This window comes from Dermochelys coriacea, chromosome 1, assembly GCF_009764565.3.
Source record: "Dermochelys coriacea isolate rDerCor1 chromosome 1, rDerCor1.pri.v4, whole genome shotgun sequence".
NCBI classification, from domain to species: domain Eukaryota; kingdom Metazoa; phylum Chordata; order Testudines; family Dermochelyidae; genus Dermochelys; species Dermochelys coriacea.
The window spans coordinates 99516413-99530930 of record NC_050068.2 but is presented as its reverse complement, the minus strand read 5'-3'; the positions used below and the strand labels follow the sequence as shown (position 1 = coordinate 99530930).

At 44.6% G+C, this 14518-nt stretch overlaps 1 protein-coding gene across 4 annotated transcripts in view; it reads right to left on the bottom strand.

The window, feature by feature from the left end:
• Positions 1-249: 249 nt before the first annotated feature.
• Positions 250-14518, bottom strand: part of UBAC2 (UBA domain containing 2) — a 140643-nt gene continuing 126374 nt past the window's right edge. For all 4 annotated transcript variants that reach the window (XM_038371330.2, XM_043504720.1, XM_043504721.1 and 1 more), the window contains exons 8-9: positions 13457-13579; positions 250-975 (exon numbers count right to left, since the gene is read on the bottom strand). In XM_038371330.2, coding sequence (XP_038227258.2) covers positions 868-975; positions 13457-13579 — 231 coding nt within the window. In that variant the 3' untranslated portion in view covers positions 250-867. The remainder of the gene's footprint in view (positions 976-13456; positions 13580-14518) is intronic.

Here is a 14518-nt window from a genome sequence, read left to right as displayed (position 1 = left end):
AAACAAACACACAGCATCACTAAACTAAACACATCCATCATGTTACCATGGAAATCTGCCCAAATCAAATTAATGATGTCAGGCCTGATTTTATTGTAATCAGCTAATTCCCTTTTACCGCTTCCATTCAAATATTTTCATGCTGTCTGATCTGTATAGTCATCTACACAATTTGTATAGTTTAAATTTATACCGGTCACTTAATGTAACCTGCAATACGCACATAACTATTCTGGTATTCTACATGAATTATGGTACTGAATGACAACTTTTATTTAAAAAGTATTGAGAGAGAAAATATTACAAATATTAATAAAACTTCTTGATGAATGACATGTTAGTTCCATAATTCTTTATGGAAATAACATTACCCACCACATCTGAACATTTTCTCATTACTGTGATCAAAAATCAAAATACTGTAAAATATTAAATAATAGTTACAGTTTTAGAGCAAAGAAATTGAAAAAAAGAATAGAATTGTAATTTTTCCTGATATGTAAATTTAGCTGTTTGCAGCAGTTTGAGTTGCTTCTGTATTTCCTAGTTATTAATAATGATAATATCTCTAATACTGATTTAAAAGAGAAATACACCAATTTTTTTTAAATAAATTTTGATGATATCATGTAACATATAGAGATAAAAGTTACTTTTAAAGAATAACCAGAACAATAACCACCACTTTATTTGGGGGGTTTAGGAACAGTCAGTGTCATCCGTTAACACTACTTTGAAACGTTGCGTATAGTAGACATTTTTTCTTCTTGGCTTTTGCTCTTTATGAGTCTATCCAGCAGGTAGCTTTGATCCTCTTTCTGATGGTAGATAAACATATCAACTAAAGTTTTTCATCAGAAGCAATAATCAGTGCTGCAGTAGGAAGTTGGTAGCTACATTAAGGTCATTATTTGAAGCTCTCAGAGCTTCCAAAGCATCTACCCTGGAAAATCCCATTTCCATAAGTCGAGCAACCTGTAAGAGAAATAGAAAAAAACACCTTTAATCACAGTTTTATTCATTTTTCCTTTTAAAGTTATCATATAGCAACAAAACTGTATGGGGTTTATTACTGAACAGTCTGTGCAATGACAGGTCTTTTTTTTAAAATATCAAACATTTACCTGATATGGCGTGGTTGGATGAGCCAGAAAACATTACTGCAGTTGATAAAATACAGTTTGCAATAAAACTTCCAGTGGTCAGTAGGTACTTGAGTAGCATCTTTCACATGCTACAATATAATTTTGATGGCTAACTTTTTGCATGCCAGCTTTCTTTTATACATGCTGACTCAAACAGCAGTGCATTTAAATCCAATTTTGTTTTATGTGATAACACAGTGTGACAGATTCAATACCTACATGGATAAATCATAACAATTTCAAGCTGGAGTAATTGTAAAATCTACATTTTTATTGGGTTTAGTTATAAGTGAAAATCTGACTGATTTCTTTTGAAATAGTTTTATTTTTATTCTAATCACAGCTGACAGTAAATTAAAATTTTTGGCAAAACTCACCAAATGGTCATGGCAGCAGAAGCACTCACTATTATGCCCTTACTGGGGGATAAGGCCTGAAACCAGACAGCATAGCCCCAGAAGTGGGAAGCCACGAGCAGGCTGGGAGATACTTTGATTCCTCCTCCACTGGCAGGTCCCTATGGATCCTGCATTGAAGATTAAAACTGCCCTTCCCCAAAAGGAAACATTGAGAGATGGGTAGGTACAAGTGCAACTGCCTGTTCCCTCTAGGGCACAGCAGTAAATATGCATTTTCCTGCATCACAAGACTAATAGTTTTCCAAGGGACATTGTGGTCCCTAGTCTGACCTCATGTATAACACAGGCCACAGAACTTCCCCAAAATAATTTCTTTTTAACTAGAGCATATCTTAACAAAAAAAATCCAATATTGATTTTAAAATGCCAGTGATAAAGAATCCATCATGACTCTTGGTAAGTTTTTCCAATAGTTAATTACTCTCATTTTAAATATTTATGTCTTATTTCTAATCTGAATTTGTCTTTCTTCAACTTCCAGCCATTGGAGTTTGTTATACAGTTCTGTTGGACTGAAGAGGTCTTTATCAAATATTTGTATTTAGTCACTTAACTTTCTCTTTGCTAAACTAAATAGATGGAGCTCCTAGAATCACCAACTAATCTTTTAACCATTCTTACGGCTCTTCTCTGAATTCCTCCAATTTATCAACCTCCTTCTTGAATTATGGGCACAAGAACTGCACACTGTATTTCAACAGCAGTCACCACAGTGCCAAATACAGAGGTAAAATAACCTCTTTCCTCCTACTTGAGATTCCTCTGCTTATGCATTCAACAATCACATTAAGCCCTTCTGGCCACAACGTTGCACTGGGAGCTCATGTTCAGCTGCTTATCCACCATGACTCCCCAATTTTTTCAAAGTTACTGCTTTCCAGAATAAAGACCCACCATCATGGTAGTTTGGCTTACATTCTTTGTTCCTAGATGTGTATTTTTTACATTTAGCCATATTAAAAGGCAAATTATTTGCTTGTGCCCAGTTTACCAAGTTATCCAGACCTGTCCTCTTCATTATTTATCACTTCCCCAACCTTTATGCTGTCTGAAAACTTTGTCAGTGGTGATTTTATGTTTTCTTCCAGGTCATTGATAAAAACGTTAAATGGTGTAAATAGAGTGAATCTAGCATTTGTATCTGGAAATGTAGACTATGCAAGAAAGCTGCGTTTTGTTTTTTTGGCAGTACTTTCAGTATTGTAACATTTATCCTGGATTTCAAAAATATTCTTCTCTGATTTAATCTATGCATATATTACTAAAGGTTTTGAAAACTCATAAATTGTCAGGTTGTCAAATAGGTCACTGATAATTTTTGTGTGGGTGTCCCTTTTAAATGCAACATTTATGTCACATCTTTACGGGAAGAATGAATTACGCTACTTTTGACATCTTTGCAACAATAGTCTCACATCAAACTAGATTTCATAACCAGCAGCATCTAAAAGTCCTTGTGTGGGGAAAGGTGACCAGATAGCAAGTGTGAAAAATCAGGATACGTTTTTTCCTCCCAGGTGAGGGAGACAGCTGCCTATATAAGAAAAAACCTGTAATATCGATCAGGACGGGATAATATCAGGACATCTGGACAGGGCCAGCCCACAACATTTTGGCACCTGAAGCGGGGAGCTCAAATGATACCCCCATGCCCCCTCTCTTGGGCCAACACTTTAAAAGGTCCCAATTCTGACTTCTTCCTGTTCTACTCCTCTCATGGTACTGCTCTGCTACCTACCCCAATAAAGGAGAACTAGCAATTTAAAATGCCTTGTTCAAAAATGTTAAGTAACACTTAACTTTCAAAAGCCTGAACAGCAAATGTAACTTTTCTTGTCTGCATAGTAAACACTGGCATTTTTATCTATTTGAATAATCAAAGTGGTGCTTTCCGTGCCTTCTTAGTTGCAAAGATTTGAACTGCTTCCTGAAGGTCATGCTCTACTGAGATGGTTGCAAGGCTGACCAGCCTCCCCTGTGTCATTGTGGAGCGTAGATGTGTTTTTATTAACTTCAGCTTGGAGAAGCTGCATTCTCCACTGGCAACTGTTACAGGAAGTGTTAGAAGTATGCGCAGAGCAACAAAAGCATTTGGAAAGAGGGTGGTCATCTTATTTGTGCACATATATTCAAGAACAGCCTTTGGAGTTGATCCCGTCTAAATGTATCTTGAAAGGGCTTTCAGTTCATCACCTAAATCACTTGCATCAATATTGCGCATGTCATCATGTGTCAACACTGTCGCTAGTCCCTGCATTGCTGGTGTAGGCCTTTTTCAGGTATAATGAGGAGTTCTGGAATATCATACAACATCCCAAATATACTGCTGTGTTCCTTGAGCTGCATGAAATGTTTTTCAACTGAATGTATTGCACTATCTAGCACCTGGTTAAAGAATTCAACTTTGAATTGTTGTTTGGGGTCTCTTATGGAATTATCCCATGCCTCGTAATCAAAATGTCTTCTTCTTCGGTGACTCTTGTATTCTTGAATGGGTGGGAAAATAGCTTCAGTGTGAAGTTCCTCTGCCAACCTCTGTGCACTCTTCAGAACGTTTTGAAATCCCTCATCTGACTGGTAAGACTGTAGGTATGACTTTGCTTTGTACAGTTGTTCCATTGCCACAGATATATCAAGGTCAACACCATGGAGTCTCTTGCTTACAACATTTATTTCGAACAGTATGTCATGCCACAACACTAAGCCACACAGAAATTTGAAGTTATGTATGTTTCTGGTGATTCCATTTCCCTCTGCCATTGTTCTCCCACGAACAGTTCCTGTCATAGTATTATCCTTCATAATGGCAACTATGGTATCATCTATCTTCCCAATTTGGTGTTTGATAGGCTTTATTGCCTCCACTCGACTTTCCCATTGTGTGGCCCTCAGCGATTTCAGTGTCTGAGAGGATGTTCCCAGATGTTGCTTCAAAATTTGCCATTGATGAGTTGATGCAGAGAAAAATACACAGATGCTTTGAATTACATTAAAAAATTCAGTAGCCTCACTAGAAGCTGATGCTGCATCACTGACAATCAGGTTCAATGAATGAGAACTGTATGGGACAAAAAAAAGCTTGAGGGTTTAACTCTCGGATCAGTGTCTGCTCTCCTCTGTTCTTTCCTCTCATGTTGGCACCATTATTGTAGCCCTGACCTCTTATGTCAGCTATCGCAATTTCCATATCTTCCAGCTTTTTAAGAAGCACATTTGTCATACCAGCTCCTGTAGTCAATAAATTCTAGAAAATGCTCTCTGACAGTTACCACTGCAGGGACATTTTCACTAGGTTCTGTTATTGTTACAAAACGCACCATTAAAATCATTTGTTCCGTATGGCTGATGTCAGGAGTGCAGTCCAGAATAACAGAGTAATATCTTGCTGACTTCAGATCTACCACAATCTTCTGTTTAACTTTTGTTGCTAGTAACTGTATGATCTCATTTTGAACTGTTTTTCTAAGGTAGTGGTGTGTGTTCATTTCTTGGGTGGTGACTCTTCTTAGATGCTCCTGGAGTATAGCATCAAACACAGCCATCAGCTCCACAATTTTAAGGAAGTTTCCATTGTTTGGCACATACAGCTGATCTGAAGTGCCGCACAGTGCTAGGTTTTGGGTAGCAAGCATTCTCACAATGGCAATGAGCCTTTTCAGAACATTTTGCCAGTAAAGAGAGTGATGCAATAGTCTCTTGATTCTGATCATCTATGGTGGCCTTTAACCTTAGTCTCCTCTCAAGCTCTTTCCACCTATGGAATGCTCTCTGGTGATTTGCTGCCTTCTCATGGCATGCCAGATTTCTAGCCAGATTTTTCTAGTCCTTTGTTCCTATAAAACCCAATATGGCTGGAATATTAGACTGGAAAAGTTTGCCACAAAAACAGTATGCAGCATTCTGAGTTTTTGAGTACATAAGCCATGGCCTCTCACTTTGTCACCATTGGGGATTTCATGCCAGTAATGTATTGGATGGAAACTTCTATTTTCATTGTCTTTGGGTAACATGAAGTTTTTCACTGCTGTAGCCATGCAGTACAAGGCAGTCCTTCAGGCTACTGCTCAAGTGGGTCCACAGTCCTGGATCATCTAGACTTACAGAACTAAACTCAGCAGCAGCAGCTGTTTCTTGCACCTCCACCACACTCTTCTGGGATCTACACTTTTCTTCAGGAATGTGCATGGTTACATCCATTTGAGATGGAGATATGGATGCTGCAGTAGCTGCCAGGTCACCTGCACTCTAACTGGAAGATCAGGCATCTCCTCACCACTCACATCCTCACTGGGGCCGGAAGGCTCACCGTGAACATTTGTGTCTATGTATCTCAGGAGAGCTCCTTCCTGCTTAGATAGAAAAGCTTCCTTTGCTTTCTTTCTTTGTCTGAATGCTGCCCCAGAGGGTCATTTTTTTCTTTCACTCATGACTGCCGTTCTGTGCCAGCTATAGTGGCTCTCAACACTCAATTGAAGGGGACAAATAAGCAGGCTGGTAGCAGGGCCTGAGTGAGGGAAAATATCAGCGTCTTAAGGGCCTAAAAAAAAGGAGTACTTGTGGCACCTTAGAGATTAACAAATTTATTTGAGCATAAGCTTTCGTGAGCTACAGCTCACTTCATCGGATGAAGTGAGCTGTAGCTCACGAAAGCTTATGCTCAAATAAATTTGTTAGTCTCTAAGGTGCCACAAGTACTCCTTTTCTTTTTGCGAATACAGACTAACACTGCTGCTACTCTGAAACCTGTCATTAAGGGCCTAACTGGCTCCTACTACTTCAGTTGACTGCCTGTTCTCCTCAAGAGGGTTCAGGGAAGAGCAGGAACAGGAAACTCCAAGAGAAGCTAGTGTTAATCAGTCCAGGCTCCTGGGGATGCTAGAGAGGTACATAAAAGGCTCCTCCTCCTCTCTCTCTCTCCCCGCAGCTCCTGCTGCTTTCTGTTATTCCCTCTCACCTTTTCTCCTGCCTGCCTATTACATCTCTTGTGCCCTCCTTCCTCCAGTACAGCACTTCACCATCTCTATGCATCTAGAGCAGAGAGAATACATTTGCACCAACAGCAGACACAATTTTCTACACTCTGGGTCCTAGTAGTGCCCCCCACACAGTCTGACACCTGAGGAGGCAGCAGCCACCTCATTTCACCTCATGGTAAGGCCAGCCCTGCATCTGGTCACCCTAGATGGGGTTTACCAGGTCTTCGTGATCCCCTGCTGGAGGACCCATTGCTCTACTACATCCCGCCCCAGGAAAAAGCTCTCTGATAGGAAAAGGGAAATGATTATTAGATCTCTGGGCATAGGCACCAACTTTTACTTTTCCCAGGAAGTGCTCCATCCCCGCTCTGCCCTGAGGCCCTGCCCCTTGCTCCTATCTTGCTCCTTCCCCCAGTGCCTTGCCTTCTCTCTGTCTCTTCCCACCCCACTCTCCTGAGTCCCCACCCTCACTCTGGCTCCCACCCCCAAGGCCCTGCCCTTGCTCCACTGATGTCCATTCCAATTAGGTGTTCGTGCATTGTGTGCACAGATGTTGGAAACTTTTTCCCTTGTCAGGAGGGCAGGGGAACCCCCTAGAGAGGCGCCCTTATGGCGGTGTGTATATTGTACCCTGCTGGCCCAACCCTCCTTCGGTTCCTTCTTGTCGTTGACTCCAACAGAGGGGGAGGGGTGTGGGTATTGTAGTGGACGTGAACAACACATCTCAAAGAACAACAGTTACGAGAGGTAAGTAACCATCTTTTCTTCGAGTGCTTAGTCATGTCCATTGCAATTAGGTGACTTCCAGGCTTACCATCAGAGGTGGGTAGGAGTCATGGAATGATTGATTGGAGGACAGCCCTGCCAACCGCTGCATCATCTCTGGCCTGCTGGTTGATAGCATAAGGGGCTGTGAATGTATGCACTGAAGACCAGGTAGCTGCCTTGCAGATCTCATGGATGGGGCCTGCACCAGAAAGGCAGTCGAAGATGCTTGCGCTCTGGTCAAATGGGCCATGATTGCTGGGGCTGGGACCTTGGTCAACTAATAGCACATGCGAATGCAATCTGTGATGCAGGGCGATATGCGTTGCACAGAAATTGGAAGGCCCATCATTCTACTGGCTATGGCCACGAACAATTGGGTTGATCTGCGGAAAGACCTCATGCACTCTATGTAGAACGCGAAGGCTCTTCGAACATCCAGCATGTGTAAGCTGTGGTCCTATGGGCTCGTATGGGGCTTTGGAAAGAATACTGGCAGACATATATTGTGTCCCATGTGGAACTGGGAGACCAGTTTGGGGAGGAACTTAGGGTGTGGTCTAAGCTGTACCTTGTCCTTATGAAACACCATGTAAGGGAGTTCAGAGGTGAGAGTTCTCAGCTCAGAGACCCTCCTTGCTGATGTAATGGCCACCAGGAACGCTACCTTCCATGAAAGGTAAAGGAGGTAACAAGTGGCCAGTGGCTCGAATGGTGGGTTCATGAGTTTGGAGAGGACCAGGTTCAGATTCCAGGTTGGGACTGGAAGACGAGAATATGGGTACACCCTCCAGTCCCTTAAGGAAGTGCACCACCATGGGATTTGAGAACATCGAATGCCCAGATTCCCCTGGATGGAAAGCTGAGATAGCTGCCAGGTGCACTCTGATGGACAAAAGAGACAGGCCTTGTTGCTTGAGGTGTAGCAGGTAGTCCAGAACAATCGGGATAGAAACCTGGAGCGGTGGAAGATGTTTGGGTTCACACCAGCAGGAGAACTTTTTCCACTTTTCCAGATAAATTGCCCTGGTAGAAGGTTTCCTATTACCAAGGAGAATCTGTTTCACTGGCTGAGAGCACTGGCTCTCCATGGGATTTAGCCATGGAGTTTCCAAGCCATGAGGAGCAGAGACTGTAGGTTCGGGTGGAGAAGGCACCCGTGATCCTGTGTGATCAGATCTGGATAGAGGGGCAGGGCTATCGGGGCGTCTTCAGACAGCTCTAGGAGAGTCATGCACCAATGCTGCCACAGCCAAGACGGGGCAATCATGATTACCATCGCCCTCTCCCTTTGAATTTTGAGCAGGACCCGGTGGACCAGCGGGATTGTAGGGAAGGCATACTTCAGCCCCTCGTCCCACAGTATTAAGAACACATCGGAAATCGAACCCAGGCTTGTGGTTTTGAAATGAGCAGAACTGAGGGCACTGTCTATTGTCTTCGGTGGCAAAGAGATCTACTTGGGGATAACACCATCTTTGGAAAACTGACTGTATGAGGTCTGATCTGATCGACCACTCGTGAACCTCAGAGGACCTGCTGAGGAGATCTGCCAGCTCTTTCTGTACCCCGGGGTGGTAGGATGCTTCCAGCTGAATGGACCGGGATATACAGAAGTCCCAGAGGAAAAGGGTCTTGTGGCAGAGGGATGAGGAGCGAGCTCCGCCCTTTTAGTTTACATAGAACTTGGCAGTGGTGTTGTCTGTCAGGACTCTCATGCTTGCAAAGTAGTGTGAAAGGTTTGACAGGCCAGACGAACCGCTCCAAGCTCCTTTAGGTTGATACAGACGGGTATCTCGTCTTGTGACCACAGACCCTGTGTTCTCAGATCCCCTAAGTGTGCATCCCAGCCCAGATCTGACGTGTCCGATATTAGCGTCAGAGAAGGATGGGGCGCAGCGAAGGGGACTCCTGCACAGACTACTGGTCAGTCCAGCCACCAACACAGGGACTCTCGGACCTGCCAGGGTATTGTTATTATCAGGTCCAGGGGGAGGTCTCAGGACGGGCAGTAACATGCTGCGAGCCATGCCCATATGGGCCTGAGCCTCAGTCTGGCATGCTTGACCATGGATGTACAGGCTGCCATATGTGCTATTAGCTAATTCCTGACTGTCGTGGTGGGGTATTGTAACCTTGTCCTGACAATTTGCTCTATGGCTTGAAATCTGGTCTCTGGAAGGCTTGCTTTCGCCTGTACTGAGAGTCTAGGACTGCCCCTCTGAACACTATCCTTTGGGTAGGTATGCTGAGGAGGAGCCCCAGGCTGTGAAAGGTGTCCCTGACAATTGTCACTTGGGACTGTACCTGGTCCATGGATCGTCCTGTCAGGAGCCAATTGTCGACGTACAGGTACACTCAAATTTGCCTTTTTTGCAGAAGGCCACCACTACCGCCATGCACTTACTCACGAAAGCTTATGCTCAAATAAATTTGTTAGTCTCTAAGATGCCACAAGTACTCCTTTTCTTAATGTGGAAATAGGCATCCTTCATGTTGAGGTCAGTGTACCAATCTCCTGGATTCAATGACGGGATGATAGTGCTTAGGGAGACCATGTGGAACCGGAGCTCGACCATAAATTTGTTGAGTCTGCGAAGCTCAAGAATGGGTCAGAGACTCCCCCTTTGCCTTAGGAATTAGGAAGTAACGGGAGTAAAATCCCTTTCCCCTTAGCTCCTGGGGAACCTTCTCCACCACCCCATCTCGAGGAGCGAATGGACCTCCTGCATAAGTAAGTTGCTTGTGAGAGAGGTCCCTGAAGAGGGACGGGGAAGGAGGGGGGAAAGGAGGAGAACTGGAGGGAGTATCCTACCTGTACCGTGCGTAGGACTGAGCGGTCCAATGTTATACAGGACCATGCACAGTAGAAGTGGGATAGCCGGTTTAAAAACCAGGGGGATGGATCCTGGAACTGGGTTGGTAGGCTGTCCTCGAGTGTGCCTTCAAAACCCTTGCTTGTTCCCTGGCTGGGGTTTATTCTGGTCTTGGTTAGGCATGTTATTTGGCGGCCTATGCCTATTATTTCTGCCCTGTCTGTGATATGGGTTGTGCCTGGGGTGAGGTTGTTACTGCCTCTGCTGCAGAGGCTGGGGCCTGAAGGGACCTTCCTCTTGGTTGCTGGTGTATGCATCCCTAGAGATTTCAGCATGGCCCTAGAATTCTTAAGGCTGTGTAGTCTGGAGTCAGTTTGCTCCGAAAAGAGGCCCAAGCCCTCCAAGAATAGGTCTTGCAGGGTGTTTTGGATCTTGGGGGGGAGGCCAGACACCGGTAGCCATGCTGAACACCGCATGACCACTCCTGAGGCTATGGTACTGACCGTAAAGTCAGAGTAGGGGTAGGAGTAGTGTGGCAGAACAAGAACTCGTAGCCCTTGGATGGGACGAAGTATTTTCTTTCCACCCCCGTGGCTGTCGGTGTGATGGAGTCCAGGGTTTGCCAGATTGTACTGTAGTTGCTCTGTATGGTCTTTATCAGAGGGAGTGCAACTCTGGGGGGACCTTCAGGAGCCAGGATGTCCACCATCGGATCCTTCTGCTTGACAGTTTCCTCCACCTGGAGGCCCATGTTGAGGGCAATCCTGTGGAGAAGCTCTTGATGGGCCCTATGGTTGATCAGTGGCAGTCCTGAAACTGATGTACCCGCCACCGCTTCGTCTGGGGAAGAGGAGGACGTGAGCTGCTGTTGGTTGCCCTCGTCCTGACCTTCCTGTAAATCCCCATGGTCCTGGGCTGCGTCAGGGCCTGACGAGGCTGCCACCTCCTGAGACATTGTCTGTCTTGGTAACAGCGCGAGCACTGGACCTGTCACCATCAGCTGCTCTTGGGAATCTGAGGGTGGTCTAGAGAGTGTTGCCTCTCTCATCTGCAAGGTGTGCCTATAAGGTGACCTAGAGCGGCTTTGTGTAGAGTGCCCAGACATAGACGCTCTAGAAAGAGTGCCCTGTTGTTGATGGTAGGCCCATGGGGTCCAAAAGGCCATCGTCCTGGAGGTGGCCACTGTGGCTGCCACGCTGTGTGGGACTCTTTGCTGCTCACGGTCCGGTGCCTGCTGTAATTAGAGCGACCGGAGTTGGCTTCAGAGCCGGAGGATGCTGACGGAGAGGACAAAGGCAGTGCCGAACCTTGAGCGGCCATAGGGTGCCATGAAGTGCGGGTCGGGGACTAGAGCCAAGATAATCAGGACCGCGAACAGTACAAGGTGTCCCAGGACCGGGGTCTCTCATGTGGTGCTGGGGAGGTAGTTGGCACTGTGCTCTGGTGCTGGGCGACTGTTGGCATCATGGAACGGTGCCTAGTCGCTGACGAGGGTGCTGTGGGTACGTCTGCCTCCAGTGCCGTAACATTGCGTTGGGTCGTGGGTGCCAGGGAGTGGTGTTGCACCGAGCTTGAACGGGAACGGTGCCGTGAGCAGTGCTGTATCGGTGACCTTAAGTGGCACACCGTTGCTGGTTTCCCTCTGGACGGCACCTGCCTGTGCGGTGCTGGAGGCTTCTCCCTGCATGGGAGGGGATTTGGCGCTGACAGCTCGATGAGGTTCTTCGCTGCCTCAAATGTATCAGGCATGGAGGGGTGTTCCAGGACTTCCTCCAGACACTCATTGGCACTGAAGTCGCTGGGCACCGGATTCAACAGGGCTTGTGGTGCCAGAGTCGATGGTGCCCGTTCCTGGCGGGGGCCTGCATCCTGTTTTTGAATGCCAGGAGCCTCTCTAAGCATCTTGGTTGCTCTTTGAGGGGAGCGCCCTCTTTCCCCCTTCTTATGACACTTAGCCGGTGCTGGAGAGGTTGAGCGGTTGGTTGGCCTGCCTTGGTGCCGGTGATTTACAGTACCTGGGCAGTGCCAGATCACGCACCAATGCCAGGACATTTCTGACCGAGGAACCCGGGCCTGGTACCAGGCGGTCTGGGCCCACTGGTTGCAGCGCGGCCTCCATGAGCAGCTGCTTAAGACGAAAGTCTCTTAGTGTGCAGCTTGAAGGCCTTGCAGATTTTGCAGTGCTCAGCCTGATGCGTCTCTCCCAGACACCAGAGACAGGAGTTATGGGGGTCACTGTTGGCATAGATGTGTGGCAAGTGGCGCAAGCTTTGAAATCCTGGACTTGTGGTATTCCCCGCCGCCCAAGGCAGGTGCTGGAACTAACTCCCAGACACCTAAAACTACAAACTGTATCTAACTAACTCGATAACTATCTAAGAACAACTCTAATTAGAAAAATCAAATTAGCTAAGGGATAACTCGCAAGTGAGAGAGAGAACATTCCAGCACCGTCAGGTACAGTAAGAAGGAACTGAAGGGAGTTGGACCAGCAGGGTACTACATACACCGCTATAAGGGCACCACTCTAGGGGACTCCCACCGTCCCGATGGGAGCAGCTAAGGGAAAAAGTTTCCAAAGTCCATGCATGTGACACACGCACACCTAATTGGAATGGACGTGAATAAGCACTTCAAGAACATAGCAATTCCTGTCTTAGTTTAATGAAACAGAACTGTATTTACTGAGTTTTATACTGCATGTGTGTAGCCATTCACAGCTGGCATAAAATTTTTATTTGTGTTATGTGACTTGATGTGTATACATGATGGAGTGTGGAAATTTTAGAGGGCAAGCTCAATGAAGGAGAATCGAAACTTACCTAATAACAGCTCTGCCCATATTCAACATGAATAATGCAAACTAATTGCCATTCTCCATTTGTTTACCATATTTGAATAAAGAAAAGGAGTACCTGTGGCACCTTAGAGACTAACAAATTTATTTGAGCATAAGCTTTCGTGAGCTACAGCTCACTTCATCGGATGCATTGTTGGTCTCTAAGGTGCCACAAGTACTCCTTTTCTTTTTGCGAATACAGACTAACATGGCTGCATATTTGAATAGTAAAACTAGCTGGTTGTTTTTTAATAAAAAGCTATATACAAAGCCAGAAATTCTAAAATAAATTTGCAGCTCTAATCCCATAAATGCAATTGCATTAGTTCAATTTGTCTTTATGTTGTAACTGTCATTTAGTATTCTCGTTTGAGCTACCAACATATTAACTGTATAGAGGGTTACCACAGGTATAATGTTACAGATTATGATAAATAGTACATGTAGCCGACCCCTCATCCGTTTAAATTATGTTTTAAAATACAAAAATATTTACCTGTTCCTCAGAAACCTCAGCAGGTGGAGCTGCCTCTTGCTCAGACTGGCGATTATCTTGATAATTTGCATGATGTCTACGACGTAAAGGAGGAAAGAGTCGATTCCAGTTAATCACCCTGCCCTGAAACCAGATATTTATTATTTTTAGTCCTTTAACCCAAAAAGGATAGCAAAAACTGACAGTTTTGTATCAAATGTATTGAATAAAATGTTTATTTCAAACAATAACTTCTATAATATCATAGTCTTTAATAATTACAGTACTGAAAAGAGTATATTTTCTTGCTTTACTAATTAATCAAAATGTTTCTGCTACATTAAGGAAACATATACGTATAAATAGGAGCTATCTGTTGTATTTATTTCCTGTTTAAGCCTCATGTTAGTGTTCCATATGTGTTGAAGGAGCTGCAGCCCACTACCATGAAGGAGAGCAACTCTGAATTCTTGTTCCCAAGTAAACAGGTTTGACTGCTTCTGTTGCAACAGACATAAAACCTGATCTTTCACTTGCTCTGTGTAGCTGACAGGAGTTCCATGCACTGACTGCAGGATCAAGCCCATAACGTCAAGATGTGTGAGCACTTTGTCTTAACAGCAGCTCTGCTCACCGATTAAAAGGTTGGAATCGATAACTCTGAAGTCTAGTTCTCCCTGGGCAGAAGGATAGTGGCTGAAACATAGATCATCACTGACGGGAAAGGCAAAAAATGCAGGAGATTAAGAAGGAGACAATGAGTGGATTTCTCAGGGCACCAACAAAATCACAGAGATAAGCTCAGGATAAAGCCTACTGAGAATGTCTATGATACATTTGCCATGTAAAAGTTTTCTACAGCCATCACTGTACTACCTAAGTGCCTGTATGAATCTAACACAGTTGAAATGACTTTGAAAACATTCTCCTCCTTGCCTAGATTTACTCTATTAAATATCATGTTTCACATTTTGGCATTGTTCCAAAGTAAATGCATTTTGTACAAAGTGTGTTACAAAAACAGAAATTTAATTTAAAATGTAAATGTAACCAAACCACAGAAAAAGAATCGTAAGGTGCTTA